Source organism: Oreochromis niloticus, linkage group LG9 (genome assembly GCF_001858045.2).
Source record: "Oreochromis niloticus isolate F11D_XX linkage group LG9, O_niloticus_UMD_NMBU, whole genome shotgun sequence".
In the NCBI taxonomy this organism is placed as follows: domain Eukaryota; kingdom Metazoa; phylum Chordata; class Actinopteri; order Cichliformes; family Cichlidae; genus Oreochromis; species Oreochromis niloticus.
In genome coordinates, this window is record NC_031974.2 from 21734837 (window position 1) to 21751553 (window position 16717).

General features: G+C 42.4%; 1 protein-coding gene and 1 long non-coding RNA gene across 2 annotated transcripts; one reads left to right on the top strand and one right to left on the bottom strand.

Annotated features, from left to right (window-relative positions):
- Window positions 1–512: 512 nt before the first annotated feature.
- Window positions 513–4029, bottom strand: LOC109203521 (uncharacterized). The gene is made up of 3 exons (XR_002063254.2): window positions 3965–4029; window positions 2023–2159; window positions 513–1881 (listed from the first exon to the last, which is right to left on the bottom strand). It is a non-coding gene; the product is annotated as an uncharacterized LOC109203521 (long non-coding RNA).
- An 8463-nt stretch (window positions 4030–12492) lies between these two features.
- Window positions 12493–16697, top strand: commd3 (COMM domain containing 3). The gene is made up of 8 exons (XM_005471752.3): window positions 12493–12677; window positions 13572–13683; window positions 14768–14831; window positions 14951–14985; window positions 15565–15625; window positions 15703–15759; window positions 15906–15959; window positions 16520–16697. The coding sequence occupies exons 1-8, from the start codon at window positions 12539–12541 to the stop codon at window positions 16577–16579; spliced, it is 582 nt and encodes a 193-aa protein (XP_005471809.1). The 5' UTR covers window positions 12493–12538; the 3' UTR covers window positions 16580–16697.
- The last annotated feature ends 20 nt before the right edge of the window (window positions 16698–16717 follow it).

A 16717-nucleotide genomic window follows, 5' to 3' on the forward strand; every position in this document is an offset into this window, starting at 1 on the left:
TGCTTTTCATAGGTCACAGTCTGCTTTTTCCCCCTCGTTTTGCCATTAATTAAAAAAAAGGGTGAACTGTGCCTCTAAAAACTGACAGAATAAAAGCATCAGAGCCTGATTTCTCTTTTATTTCATGGAGGAATGTGAACCATCAAACGGCTGAACAATAGTTTTAACCTGTCCTGCTCGTCTCGTGAACACCTGTATGATGTGCGAGTGTGTTTCAGGGAAGGAGGGGGTATTTTTCAGGAAGGGTGGGGGGCAAACACACACACTCACACATAGGCACGCATGCAAATCAAAGCCATCAACAGCTTGTGATGAAGTGAGACGTAGTGGCATAAACAGAGTGTGTCGTTACCATGGAAGCCACTTTCACCTCACAGGCCGAGAGACAGGAAAAAAAAACACAAAGAGCCAACTAGACAGGGAGGGAGGAAGCAAAAAAAAAAACCCAGTAACAGACAGACAGACAGAGAAACAGAGAGACAGACAGTGTTTCAAGCTCTCCCTCAGCAACATTTAATAGCTTTTCAAACCCTTCTGAGCTTTTTTCTCCCTCCATACTATAGTGTCTTTTCTCCCAGGAGGGAAACACTGTATTTGTACATTAAGTGGTCCAAAGAAAAGGAAAAGTTCATTGAAACACTGTTTAATAGCCGATTGAACATTCACTGGTTTTAACGAGCCCAAAGCTTCAGGAGCAGACGTACAGTGGCCATTGGAGTGGAGGGAGTTTGAGGATACTGGAGCCACATCTGTCCCCCCTCTTTTTGTTTTTGAGTCTCTTTTGTTCCTCTTTGGTGCTACTGTGGGTCACAGATTCCAGCTTCAGATGCCTTGTTTCTCATTACATTTGAAATCATTTCCTAAGCCACTCGAGTCTATTTTTCCTACAACTGCAATCTGCAGCGTTTGGATTTATTGTTGCTTTTCTCGGCCAGCGGTTTGATGCTCCACAAGCCAAATTTCTGCTCGTCTCGTTTCCTTGGCGTGCAACACTTTTTATTTTATGATGACAGCCATAAACAAGATTTAAAATTCACTTAGGTACAACTGGAACAAATCAGTGCCCGCAATTTCTCTGCATAGCACTGAAGGTCCACTCCACTCCAATTCATAACAATCCAGTCTGTTGCAGGAAATTGAACATAGCAACCTGGTCATAGGCCATCTGAGCGGAGAAGCACAAGCAAAAGGGGGTACTCCAGATATCTCCCTTCATTTGATAGAGACACTAAGGACAAATTTCCTTTCTTTATGCTTTATAAATGGGTCATCTTGGCCAAATGGAAGCCTTTATCCCTTTAATCCAGCTCATCTTCTCCCTTGGAGATCTAACAGGTTACATAACTGCTATGAAAGGGCAGCATGGAGATTAGAAAAAGAGAGAATTACCTTCGATGTCCCATTCAAATGTTCAGAATTCAAAGAAAAGAGAAAAATGGTCGTTTCTGCTCATCGGAGCAGGATTTTATTTTCTAAAGTGTCTTTCAGGTCAGTGTTTACTTGCCATTTCCTCGCTGTGTTGGGATTTTTGTTGTTGTTGCTGCACCGTCTTGTCCACCTCACAGCCTGATTGCTGCTGAGTGAAAGAAGCAACCAGTCTCCACACCTTCTCCTACAAAAAGGTGGGCCGAGTGAGACCGTTCTAGCAACGCTACAGCTTTGAAGGTTTGCCAGGAAGGCTACAGGAGGTAATCAGAGGAAAATATGTCCTCTCCTCCTCCTCTTCTTTTAGACCTCCATTAGACCAGCCTGCCTCTGTCTGGGAAAATTGATTTTCTCCCTCCCCTCCTACTCTCCTCTCCTGTTTCTCCTCTTTTTTTCCTTTTTTTTTTGCTTCTCAGGTTCCATTTGAGGCTTGTTCATCCACTCTCGAGAGCAGTTCTGCGAAACAGAGAGAGAAAAGAGAATAGTAGGCCACGACAGGTTGTTCACACATATAGTTACTCATCACCGACAGCATCCATCAGGGCTTTAGTCCCATCTCTGTCATCTGCAGGCACACACAGCCCTGCGGTGCTTTACCTTTTACCTTCATCTGCTCAGCCCTTTCGTTCTTCACGCCTTCCTCTTTCTCTTGCTCTTCCGCCAGTCATCACACTTTCACCTCCCCTCTCTCCTCTGTCAGAGCCAAAGCTTGGATCAATGCACCATTGATTTTCCTATCAATGAACATTAGTATGGATCAGACTGCTGCTTGCACTGCCCTGCCCTGCAAACTTCACACACATACACACACACAAACAAACATGCATGCATGCACATTTGTCCACATGCATGCATGTGTGCATACACAGAAGGCCCACTCTGACAATTTTTTTTTTCCTGCTAAGCTAAAGCGGGGAAAAAAGGGACAAACTCGATGCTGCGGACAAAGGAAAAGCAGCAGCAGAAATAAAGGAGGGTGGGTTTGATAAAAAGAGAGGTTCTAGTTGAAAGCACGGGAGCCAATCAATGTGAGGAGTGACAGAAAAGGTAGGAAATGAAATCAGACTGAGCAGAGTTAGTGCTCAGCGTTAGGAAAGAGTCATCGGTCAAACTGCCTGCTAAGTCGATTCACTGCAGAATAATTCAGCCTGACTGGCAACCAGCTCAGGCTGTTGATAATAGCTGCTAATCATGACAGTGAATGGATGTGTACTCTTTATACACCTTTGGCTGTCTTTCTCATACCTCTCCCACTCACTCACACACACTAGCAGGAACACACACACACACATACATCTGTCTCCTCTCTCACCCTGTAATGGGCTCTGAGTCAGGTGGAGATTGACACTTTTCATTCTGCCGCGCTCCTTTTGTGTCCAACATTGTATTCATTCCACACAAACCAACGGCGGCCTCACGGAGAGCACATTTCTGCACACATCAGCTACATTTTGCATCAGCAAACAATGAATGAATGATTACCATCTTCAATTAACCGGGCATTCCCGGGAAAGTGGAAAGGAGAGGGAATAGAGCAGTAAATATTTCTTATTTGTTGTGCTGCCACTGGAGCTTGCCACTCAGTAACAGTCATGTAGCTGTCCTCTGTCTTTGCAGCATACGGTAGGGTACAAATGGACTACTTTGGGCTTTTTTCCCCCCCTCATTATTACATTTCCTCATATATTTCAAACACACAGAGAGAGAGAGAGAGAGAGAGGGAGAGGGGGCAGAGAGAGGGAGAAGCTGGGGAGACTGGTCTTGATAGAACAAAGAAACATCCCTCTTTGGGAGTGCTTGCATGAAAGTTGATCCTCAGATAAGACCCCCTGTACAAGGAAACTGAAAAGCCTCAGGGCCGTCCTTCGCCCTGCCTGATTGTAAAGCGTTTTAATTTGGGCTTCAGTGGACATGTGCCAGCCTGTCTGTCTGACCGACCCTGCCCGCGAGCCTCAGGCATCACGTGTTAGGTACAAAACAGTTTCCAAAGTTGCATTTTATTAAGTTGATGAATGAATGATTTGGCTATTAATTAAAAAACAACTGTGTGCACTTTACAATGAACTATTAAATCCCAATAGTCAGCAATAGAATAGTCCACTGGAGAAATTTAACGTGGCTTAAAATGTTAGAAGGAAAGATAAATTTTGCCTGCAGCACAAAAGCGCTTGTATCTACACTTGTGGGCAACTGTTACATGATATCAAAGCTTTTCCTCTGCCCTGTTTCCAAGCATCAACAAAACATCCATTGCAGATTCATTGTGAGGCCTGCTCATAATACAAACAGCAATCTTTTTATGCTTGGCTCTTATCATTTAGTCTTCCGTTGAGGCTATCAGACTGGCCTTGACTTCATAATGCCCGTGTTTCCCACGGGCTGCAGCCCAACTGTGCCTGAAAGAAATTTGCTTGTGTAACCACTTCACTGCACCCCCCCCCCCCCCCCCCTTCACCCCTCCCAACACAGATAGCCAACCATGAAGAGTGGCATTCTGCACAAAGCAGGTGACAGGAGGAGTATTCATACAATTTATTACCAGATGCGCTGCGTAGTAGGAGTTGTTCCTCCCTGAGCTCTCCTCTGCACTGCTGCAAACCTGACATACACACACAAAACCTGTGGGAGCTGCAGAGTGGGTGGTGGTGGTGCTGGAATTTTTTTGGCAACATGTCAACGAGAACCTTTCTAACCACAAAGTTCAATTACTCGCTTAACTCACTTTGATCCAGACCCCCTTGCCTCTCTGATTGAGGCCTTATCATGTGGACTGGCTAAAACGAGCCCTGAGCAAGCTCAGCCCTGAATAAACCATTCAACAGTAGCACGCAGTCGGAGTGCTGGCAAACCCTTGTCTGATGGGCGTAGCCAATCGTAAGGGTCGGGGAGGCGGGGTGGGGTACGACTCCCCAAAACCAGCAGCAACAATGTTAACAAACTAACAGGGCAGTGATAAACTTCAGAGTGTCTGCACTGCTGCAAAAACAGATGTGAGTCTGGTGTAATGTCAAGACATGAAACTGTAAAACTGTAATACACACCAAGAAGGGGGTTGGGGGGCTTTAAGTTGATTTAAATAGAGTAAATAAAAGCATCAAATATATTTAAAATAAATTTTAAAAAATTAATAAAAGATCAAAAAAATATGGTGGCTCCAGTGTAAGAAATCTGAGTGAAATAGACCCAAAAAAATAAAATAAAATCAACCAGTCAATCAAATAAAAATCATTCATTCATTTTCCAAACTGTTAAATCCGCTTTAAGCCAAGGAAGTGGTGCCTAAACGTTTCTGTTTGCGCGCTTTGCCTGTGGTGGTCAGGTCGTAGAGCCGCAGTACAGCGGGGAGCCGAACAGGATGTGAGCGGAAAACGAGCTCCCGACAGCGGCCACAGGAAGAGCGGCAGTCGCTGAAAGCCTGCTTTTCACCGGTGGGAAAGAGGAGGAACAGCTGCCCCTACCGGCTTCTTCTGTGAGGTTTACATGTACAGCAATACGTACGTGATTTACAATAATAATAATAATAATAATAATAATAATGATAATAATACACGGGGCTAGACAGATGTGTTTTAATATTAAATTTAAAAACAAGAAAGATATATTTTTTAATTTTTAAAGTATCAATGGTTACATTAAAAGTGGGTGAATTGCAACATTTAATAATAATAATGATAATGATAATAACAATTTTTTAATAGGGTACTTGATTATTAATTTATTTAAAATATAAAATAAAATAAAATAAAATAAAATAAAATAAAATAAAATAAAAGTACGCTATGTAAGGGTGACCCGCAGGTTAAAGACTTTGAGCCCTGTTATTGAGTTTTACGTCAGAGGATATTTGCATTTAATACCCCCTCAACCACATGTTGGTCTGCCATGTTGTTAGTGTGACAGGCAGGTTTAAAGGAGCATAATTGCAGTCACATTGAGCTTTTATTGTCGCACACGGAGCTCCAGCCAAGCTTATTTCAGGCTGTAGATGTAGCCCGTATTCTTCTGTGGACTGGCAGGAAATCATCACGGAGCTCTAATCGCCGTTACATGAGGGGGGTTTCGGGCCCTCGCCCCAAAGTCTTAATGGTAGGTAGGTGATGGTGGTGAAAGTGGTGGAGGTGGTGGTGGTGGTGATGGTGCGGGATGGTGAATCGGAGCAGCCATGTGCGCTCTGGCGAATGTGAGCCGTTCAAATTTCCATATATGTGCTGGGAGACCCCCACACCACCACCACCAGCCCTCCTCTTTTTCCTCACACACACACACATACACAGGGGGAGAGAGAGAGAGAGAGAGAGAAAGAGAGAGAGAGCCTCCCCCCTCTTGTCTCCCTCCTTTCTTTGTTCCTCTCAGATGATTCCCCTATAAGCTCCCCACTGGAGAGAGAGAGAGAGAGAGAGAGAGAGAGAGAGAAACCACACCAGTGCCACCAAGCGGCGATGAGGCGCGTGCCACCGTGCGCGCGTGCTCTTTGTTAGTCAACTGATTTCCACCAGCTTGGTATTTTGTACAGAAGTCTTCGCGACGCTTCAAAAAACATGAAACAAACACAGCCGAGGTGAGATCGCGACACTTTAAATTCAGGATGTCGTCGCATCGAGCCGCTGCTGAAGTGTCCTTGAGCAAGACACTGACCCCATGCTGAACTCTGGGGTGGAAGCAGGGTGGGAGGTGTGTGTCAAGGGAGGAGGAGGGGGGCGGAGGGGTCTTCTGTCCTGCGGAGATGATCATATTATCATCAGGAGGGCGCATCCGAGACTCTTTCTGATTTCTTTTCCACCGGCGTATCTGATGGATTAGGCAGCAGAATGATTCAATAAAGTGGAGACTATAGGCTGCCCGCGACGCTAATTAAATTAGCTTTATGTATAACTCAGTTAATGAGCTGCTTAACGGCGAGACGTTAATTACAGATTCTATATGGGCCCCGCTTCTTTCTGCAGGGCATCCTTTGCTTTCCTCGCACATCCTGGAATTGGGATGAATCACATGTTCGCACATTTAATTCAGCCAATCTGCTGCTTTGGTTATGTATTTATTTATTTATTTATCGCTTCTTCTTAAAAAAAAAAACTTGTGAGACTCACTAAAAGATCTGTCATACTCTATAAGAGAAGCAGGCACAGGAAGGCAGAAGAAAATGAGGAGGAGGAGGAGGGGGGGCGCTTTTTTTTTTCCAACAGGGGGCAGAGTCACTGCACAGAAATCTGCTTCTTCTGTTCGCTTGCTCTCTGCCTCTGTCACGTACGCACACACACGCGCACTCATGGCGACGCTTCGGGACCTGTTGTGTTTCCCTGAAAGCATTTTCATCCAAATAAGCAGCTGACTTTAAAAAAAATTACCTTTTGAATACGCTTATATATTTAAATACACCTCAGCTGCGCTGTTTGTTTGTTTAACAAATGAACTTGTGGAGCAGGTCGGGGACGAGCAGCTCGCTCCTGTGTTTCTGATCTATGTTAGAAAATGAAGCTGAGAGTCTGACAGAGAAAGCACTTTCTTTTTTCTTTTCTTTTCTTTTCTTTTCTTTTCTTTTCTCCCGGGAACAATGGTTAAGTGATGCAATGTTTGGGTTTGGAATCAGTTTACAGTTTTACAATAAAAGCGATAGATATGAATCACAGTCAGTCTGCTCGGACTTATTCTTTATTCTCATAGGGGCCTCATTGTTACACCGAGGTCCTGACCCCGGAGGCGGTTATTTGGGAGTTGTGGTTTCATGCTCCTCCATGCTCAATTAAATTTAAGCTGAAGTCAAAAATTTCCCATTTGGAGCTGGAAAAATGTCAGGAATCAATGTGCGAAAATGCATATAGGTGCATTTTCCCCCGTTAAAGTTTCATTCGTTTCACTCGAATGCTTTCATAAAGCTCTTTGTTATTTTTATTTTATTGTATTTATTTTAGCTAATGAGTGATCAGGTTTACTTACATTTTTAACTCACAAAAAAAGAAAAGACTGTAAGGGGAAAAAAGGTTCAATAAATGTCTGTATTTAAAAGATGTGAGCTTTTGGTTTGATGTTAGATGACCAACTTTGGTTCAATCTCAAATTGCCACTTCTAAAAAATAAATATAAAGAAAAAAATGTATTAAAACTAAACATGTATTAATCCCATTGAAACAGTTTGAAATGATTGTTTGATGTTTTGTTCCAGGATGTGAGAACTTTCTCATTGATCTTACTCTGCACATAAATGTGCACATTTTAGTTTTAGCTTCCTTTTTTCTTCTTCTTCTTGTTTTTGCTAGAATATGTCAAATATGTCAGTTCATGCCTGTAAGCTCACAGATTATACTTGTGCACAGCTTAAGCACCAATTTATCAGTGAAGCTAACAGCAGCTTGCTTTAGTTTGTTGTAAAGTCTCTCTTTTTAAAATAGGGTTTATTATCATTTTAAACCTTTGCACAATTTTTTACACTTTGAAGTCACTCTCAGTGGAATCTGTGGATTTTGCTCTGCATGTGAGAGCTGTAAATAAGCCAGACAATTTAAGAACATCACAAATCTATAGAGATATCTATCTCACCAGCTAACCCTGCTTGTTATTACTGCACAGTGTGGATAATAACGATCAGATGTCGATCAGCGTTGATCTTGTTTGAGCATTAGGGAAACAGAACAAATGGAGGGCGCTGGAAGTGTCTCTGCTTAAGTAAAAGACAAGAAAAGAAAAAAATCAGTTCAGCATATTCTGAAATACATTTACATTACTCTCAGTTTGTCTTAGTTACCAGCATCCACGCTCAGGCAACACACATAGAGACTGGATTTATTCTCCAACCTTTAGACATGAAACTCAGGCCAAGCATGCGCTGACAGTTTTGTCTAAAATCAGGCCTCAGTAACCTGCTTAAACCCTGAATAGTTTTGCTATATAAACTCCTGAATTTTTAAAGTTCAGGTTGTGCTTCAGTAAGATTTCTGCTCATGTTCAAAGCTTCACTGCATGCCGAGAACCCACCACACGTGTCTGTATTTTAGGATTTTAAAGGAATCCTGTTTAATTCAGCTCCATATGATATTTGGCCAGACTGAAAACTAAAAAAAAGGACAGGCAACAGCTAAACCAGCAACAACTCAAAAAATCAGCAGCTCACAACTTAGTTAATTTCAGTCTTTTGGAGGAAAAAAAAGTGTTAACATCAGCTCCCCTTCACCTTTTCTCCCCCCTTGCTTCTGGCTTTTCTATGATAAGATCTCAACTCTCCGTGCTTGGCAGGGATAATTAGTGATAATTAACACAAAGATTCAGCACTTTTATGAGCTCTGTAATTAATTTACATTTTGGGAGTAATAAAAGACCGGTCAGTGTAGAAAAAAAGGAAGATCAGCCCCTGTTTGAAGGAGCTGCTCACTGAAAACCATTAGACTCCTACTTCCTCTGCTTCTTTCATGAGCAGTTTTGTCTTTTATCAGCAGTGTTGTGTTACCATTAGTGTCTGAATTTAATTGTTGAAAAGAATAATTGAACTTTACCCTGCTTATGTGACCACACAGAGAGTTATTACCAGTTTTGCAATAAAGCAGGTAACTAAAATTTAACAAAAGAATATTTAGCAGCTGCACTGTGCTGCCTCCCTTTGCAAAAATGAGCTCAGGCAAGATCTGCACGGATGCTTGTAAATGACTGCATTTCCCCTGAATGTGCTTCCATGTACGAGAAGAAGGTGATTAAGGTAAGGAAGCCTTCTCTGTTTACATATAGCTCGTTCACGTGGTAAAAAGCCACAGGCCAAACAAAACAAATAGTCTTCAAGAGTGAAGACAGCAAATGTAGAAAACGTCACAGGAACGATGGCAGGCAGTTTTCTTGATTTGTGTGCTTAATGATTGGCTAAGAGGAGAATATGCGGTTGTGGAAAGAAATAACGAATGCATCAAAAATTAATAAAATGTATGCACGCTGTCAATCCAGACCAGAGTCTGCAGAAACAGATCTGAATGGCAGGTTACAAGTTCTAACTCCATGTTTACGTCAGACCTCGTTTTGGGCTTTATTACAACAGAAATAAACACAGTGACGGTGTGTGACCATGCGTTGTCCTAACAAGCTGGTTCTGGAAATGCCTTGGTGTTGACAATGCACACATTTTCTAAGGTCACGTTACCCCGGCCTCTTCTTAAAGGGGATGTTTATAGTTTGTTTTTATGTAAAGACAGACAGTGAGGGGGAATTATGGGTTAAACAATGAGATCATTTGACTTCACTGGCCCTCAGTCAACTATGGGTTAATAACGAAAAGAAAAGAGGAACAAAGCGGAATCGATTACAGTGCAGATACAAAACTTCCCTTTGGCATTTAAAAATACAAAAAGCTGGTTATGTGGCATTGTTAAACAGGTTGTTTTTTTGTTTTTTTTTAATGAAGCAACTTCATCAGCAGTGTCAAGGATGGTAAAGGTTAAGAGAAACTGTCTGTTGAGTTGCGCATTTAACAGCCACAATGACGCAGAATAAAAAGGGCACACGTGTGGTTCACGGTTCGTTTGTATGTTAAACAGATCAGGCAAAATAAAAGGTTAAAGAGAAAAACAAAACTTATGATTAAGTATTAAGTTTTAATTCATGAGTCCGAGTTCGAATATTTTTTATTCATATTTAATTTTTTGCGAGACTTTTATTTTGAAGGAATTAGAAACTGCTTGTAAACCACATTATGCGATGTATTAAACTGTACACGTCTAAAAATATTGAGCCTCGGTCAATCGCGCAATGTGTGACCGGGAAATTGCGAATGTTTGACGTCAGGCTCGTGACGCAGATTTCCAACCAAAGTTGGAGCAGGAGGTTGGAGAAATCCACGCACTGAGACCTATCTTGGAGGAAAAAGCACGGCGGCACTGAGGGAGTGAAGGCTAATCTATTTCACAACCCGACCCGGAGCCAAAATGGACTTTGGACAAAGCGCGGAGTCAGAGGTCACTCCGATAGCTGCAGCTTGTGTGGCCGAGCAATAGACTGCAGTCCCGAGCATTCCTAGATAATGAACGGCAGGCAGACCACGGTCTCACTGAGAGGATGCGATGCTGTCCAAAATTAGAGTCGCAATTTATGCAACCGCCGACAGACAACAATTGACAACTATAAATGGATTTGATATCTTTTTAATTACTGCAGGAAGTCATAAAATAAAAGTTTAAGCATCCGAGCTGCATAAAGATGAAACAGACAGCTCGAGGGGGCAAACTCCAAGTCAAGAAGAATAAAGAGTAGCCAATAAGAAGTCAAGTGGTCGCTGATTTCTAGTTTCTATGTGCAAAAGTGAATTTCTTTTCTTTTCAGTTCGTGGCAGATTTGTACTTTTCATTGGATTCGAAGCCTGGACTGCGTTACGCACCGACTCCACATATTTAAGGCTCATAATGGAAATTTAAAAGTGACCTATTTACGGCTCACCTCATGACTGCCTCGAGGCTTGAGCGAGGAAGTTTCCGACACGCGCAAAAAAAGAACGACGTCACATGTAATAAATACTTATATATATAAACGCCCTGACCGAAATGCTTTGGCGAGCACCGGGGAGCAAACATGAACATGAGCTGTGTAGAGTAACTGCCCCAAAAAGAAATGCGTAATGCCAGCTCAAATGCGAAGTGGGTGAAGATGCCCATGCACGTCTCGAAGGCGTAAAAAGACCCTCGTTTCATCTGTTTATCTGGATGTGTATATTAGATTTATCATGAGAACCCAGCTGTGCAAATCAGATCGTTGCTTTAGATAACTGTAAAGTTGTGTAAAAAAAAAAAAAAAAATGCCTGGAAACCGCTGAATGAGTAAACGAATAAAAGTATGCGCCGTGATATATATAGTAATAATTAGTGCGGTAAATGTGCCCGTGTAACGATTTGACAATACAATGACAATATTACACAGTCCACACCTCAATAAGTCGCCCACGATCGCATCTGCTCATCATGGTCCGTCCCGATCTCAGAGGGTGGAAGACGGTGGCATTGTGCTCGTTCTCAATTAATAGATTAGACACGATGTAGAAATATCAGAACTAATACAATACAGACAGAGTTATGATGAAGAAAGAGTGGGGGTGTCTTCGCTCTGAGGGCTGGACTGCACAGCATGCAAAGTCACACTGTAGCACAGCTGTATGAAGTGTAACAAGATATCGACGATGTTGCACATCATCTGACACGATCCACGTCTCTGCTATCTAAACTAGAAATGCTTAATCTCACCCCCACACCCCCACCCTTATCTCCCTTACATGATCTATATCTTCCCTAGAAACAGCCTATTTATTTATGTCCTCTATAATGGACATTTGTTTTTGATCTACATATAATAGATATTTTGACTTATTTGCGCTACTCTACTAAGTCCTGATATACTAAATAGGGGGAATCCTGGGCTGTCCATTGATATCTCATGTGTTTGGGTGGCAGGAAATTACAAACAATTTCAATGGGAAGATTAGTTTTTCTTCGGTTCTCGGGAGGATATGACCTAAAAATCTTTTTTTTTTTTTTTTTTTTGACCTACCCTGTGTTGCACTTCACCACAGACTCCCGCCCCGTACTTTGTGTATCTGGCTAAATAACTGAGCAATACTGACAGGCAGCAAGTCATAAACCCAATATCCCAGTGTCAGTGTAATCGCTGCTAAACCCTTGTGGATAATATTGCTCATGGAGAGGTATGTGTGAATACTTGGAGGACTAGTTAATACCTGGGACAACTGTAACCCGGTAAATCCCACAGTCAGAAACCAGCTTTGGATATAGGGTACAAATCTAAATAAAACTGCATGGCAAATCGTTTAAACTTATCCGTGGTACCGACAATGGAAAAGCTTGGGGGTCGCAGATGTTATTATTTATTTATTTAAAATTCTTTCGCTGTTCTGTATATCACTGATCCGGCTGGAGGATAAAACAGCAGTGATGAATCGCACAACTAAACAACAAACCTAGATTAATACAATAAATGAATGAACGTCTTCTCGGAGATCCACAATACGCTGTAGTCTCTTGCCCATTCAGCAGCCCCGAGTCTCCCTCTCTCTCCCTATAACCTCCCACAGCCCTCTGCTTCTCCACATCAGCTGATCCGTCACGTGGTCTGATGTCGTGGGTCACCCTTTTGCAAAATGGAGTTGTCTGAGTCTGTGCAGAGAGGGCTACAGTCTTTAGCAGACCAGTCCGTCTTCGACCACGGCAGCTTCCAGGTGCTGGTCGACGTGTCTTTCCGAAGTCTGCTCTCCTCTCACGGCGACCCCACAGTCCTCGGTGAGCTGCTGCCTCTCCGCGCGCCGCTGCTTTTGTCTCCGCGGTTGCTTCCGGTTTCTCTCCGGGTGTGAGCGTGCGGCGGAGCTGCCTCGATGTTTGCGGATTTTTACGGCTCTGCTGCGCGCTGCGAATTAACCCGACGGATCCCCGCGTTTATTTTAAGATATTTCACGAGTCCGAGTGGCCGCCTGCCTCCCATCAGCTGCTTTAAAGCGATCCGAGTCCTTTCGAGCTGCCTGCTTTGCATTCAGCAGCAGTCGCACAATCACACACGGCCACTCGGGATCCCTTTTGTCATTTAAACTGGCATCAAGTCCACTCGGTGTATTAGAAAGACCACGATGGCCATTTTAGACTCTATTAGTCCGATCTGATCTCGGACACACATCCGATTGAAGGCTGTAATCGCTCTTAGCAGACCGGCGAAGCGCCCTGCATGCTGATGCTGTTGATCGGCTCGAATTTGTCTTGTAAATATAAATGATGCAAAATGACAGCAGACTTTTGCGCAATGTAGGTTCTAGTTTCATCACAGCTGCTTCAGCTGTTTCCACGGGCCATGTGTCGTCTAACCTCTGCGGCACCCAAACTCATTTTTACGGCGGAATTATTTAGAAAGTGAAGTACTCACTAGACAAACAAACAAAGGACACCCCCACCCCCCACCCCTTCCACCCCACCCCAGGCTGATGCAGCACAGGGGGTCCCATTCACATGCAAATTATCAATGATTTCCATTCTGCGCGTCAGTGTGGAGAAACCAAAGTATATGGACCCTGCATCAGACGTACACGAATTGGCTTCTCTGTTCCGCCCAGTAAGAATGTTGTAACAGCAGCATTCTTCATTCCGTCTTTTTTTTTTTTTTTTTTTTTTTTTTTTTTGTCATTTCAGGTCAGCCCGAGTTTAAGCAGATAGACCAAATCCTGCTGAAGCAGAGCCACACAGCTGCCGTCACCTTCATACTGGAGGCGGTCAAACAAAACGCAGACCAGTCCACGATAAGGTACGAGACGGCACACAGAGCATTTACTGTCCACCCTGTGTGCAGGTGGTGGTTATAAATTGGACACAAACAACCTTATCTGTTGCCCGCATGAAAGTCTCCCTCCCATAACACACGTAACAGCCTGTCCTTATGATACAGATGGATCCTGTAGCCTACACTGCCACCACTTTCTTTTGTTTTCTTTTTGTGTGTGTGTGTGTGTGTGTCCCGCCTTGTTTGACCCTGACCTCAAATCTAACCCTTTCAAAGCGAAGCACCTGAAGTAGCGCGCTATTTACAAGCAGGTCATTTCATGACGTAGAGCCAAAACCACGTTGTTTGCATGCCTCTAACAATATGCAAGGAGACAATACTTCCAGAATTCACCTCCAAGGGGGCTTTTAAGTGTGGTCTTTATGTATAATTACTGCAGAACAAAGCGAATCGGGGTTTTAGTAAAGCATCCGTTGAAGTTCTGAAGCTAGATGGGATGTTCTGTTCGTGTAGCAGCACTTATTCTCATCTTGGAGTAGGTATGAAGGAGCTTGCAAGCTGCCAGTGGAGCCACAATGTCTCCAGCAAATTGATGCTGTAGTTACACTGTTATACTTGGATCTGTGGTATTATTTATACTTCTCACGAGTTTTTCATAAAATGTAGCATTTTTTTCCTCTTTGTTTTGAGTATTTTTTTTCAGCTGAAGATTTTTTTTCCCCCTTGATCCAAGTGGTGTTGGATGTTCAAGGTGTAGAGGATGAACTGTACGCATGACCCGAACAAGCAAGCGTTAGTTTAAAGCTGCAAACGCTTTAGATTTCTATTATATTATTATTACTGTTATTATTATTATTATTATTATTAATATTTTACTCATTGCTTCTCCACAGTCTTAACTGCAGGCAAGTCGGTTTTCAAAGTCTGCTCACAGAACCTGTGTGACAAGCTGAAGTAAATTAATTGTTCCTTGGAATTGGATGACGAAGGGAATGCATGCAATTCTGCTATCTCCATATGAACTCCTTGCTGCTTTATGTAAAGCTGTCTAAGTTGACTTCCTTTCTGGGAACCAGCTGCGTTTTAAAGTATTGTCTTCTCCGTTCAGTTCCAGCCTTGAAGAGCTCACATTCAGCGCAGAGAGAACAGAAATATTCTACAGCGCATACCAGGTACGCCTACATTCCAAACTAGGACGCATTTATTTCATCCTTTTTTTTTTTCCTTTCCTTGCCAGCAGCTAATTGGTGCTTTTTTTGTTTTGTTTTGTTTTGTTTTGTTATTTTTGCAGAAACATAAAAAAGATTTGGAGCGTCTTTTAGCAAGGTAAGGCATCGCTGCGTGTTCGGAGCTGTCAGTGCTTAAGAGATTTGTGGGGCTCATGTTATTTTAAGGTGTTTGCTTCGCTCTCTGGGGATGCCATCACAGCCTACTATTGCCTAAGCTTTGTTTGTTTATTATTTATTAATTACTTAATTGTTTTGATAAAACTCGAGTCGCAAATTTGCACAATTATTAACCGAATGATTTGACACGTTGAAAACGAGATATTCGAGGTTTTTGAAAGCACTGAAACGGGTGTGCTAACGTAGAAGGAAGAGGAGGCGAGCTGTTGTTCTAGTCAGTAATGAAACTTATCCGTGCCGTGATTAACTGACATGTAAATGTGGATTTATGACGTGCTAACAAACAGCTGTTTGTAGAAGAGCTGCAGTTAAACGGATTTAACTGCAGAAAATCATCTGATGCGTAAAACTCCTGTTACGCACAGCAACTTTAAGAGTTTTTAAGAGTTTTTTAAGAGTTTTGGTCATATCATTAATTCTCTGCCTCCTCGCCGAATGAATGGGCAATATTTTCTACAGAAGCAAAGAGGACTCAGTCTCTCCTGTCTTTCTCTTATAGCATAGGAAGGGGTCTACCTCACATTACCGACGCTTCGTGGCGCCTAGAGTACCACATGAAGGTGAGATCGCGAGACGAATTTGTCTGTTAGTGGTATATCATTTGTTGTGTGTTTCTAAAATGTTGCTTCTCCCACAGAACGGGCAGGTGGATAAAGTCAATGATCCTTTCTATTTGATATCACTGAACACCGAGGTAACAGCCGCAGCTTTACTCTTCTACTTTCCAGCATTTATATAAAGTCTGGTATATTTCAATGGGTAACAGGACGCTTATGTTTGCTCCTCCTTCCTTCCTTCCTTCCTTCCTTCCTTCATTTATTTATTATTATTATTTTTTAGAATGAAGGATCCTCAGAGGACATCAACTTTACTTGCACAGTGGAGCAGCTCCAGGTAGAGGAAAACTCTTGGGGTGGATAATTGTCTCGCAATTGCGTCGTACCTGTGCCATTACGCACTACAGTCACATTTATTAGCAGTCATAAACACTCTAACCACGGAACTTATTGCTCTGTGGTAGCTCTGCTTCTCGAAAGGGGTGTGGATCTTTCAGGAAAAAAGTCCACGTGGGAAATTGTATTATTATGTCCATGCGGTAGCTATTTTTTTCTTCACGGATTCTGATTTTAAAAGAGACAGAAGCGCTACGATCCATCCTTTACTGCAGCTCACTTTAACAGAAAATAATGAACAGAACCCGATTTTTTTTATTATATACTTGAAAAAGGTTAAAAATGTTTTGGAATCATCGTGGAAACATCAGCAGTGCCTTTTATAAAATCACAGACCTGTTGATATCAGCGGCTCTGTAATGATTTGATGAATGCAAGCCCTCAGTCATCTTCAGTCTAATCAGCCTGAATCTAAAGTCTGAAATTAGTCTAATCATTGTGCATAAATAATATATCTTTTTATATAAATGGATAAATGTTGATCGGTGTCTGCCTTTTCAGGATTTGGTGGGGAAGTTGAAAGACGCTGCCAAGACTATGGAGAAAGCCAGTCAGATGTGAAGCTTATGTCCACTTTCGTCCCCTTTATACCTGCCACTGATGTGTCACGTTTGACTGTTATCAACCCAACAAATGTATTTGAAAGAAAAATAAAATAAATAAAATCTTTGTTCTTTGACTGATTTCAGGATTTTGGTT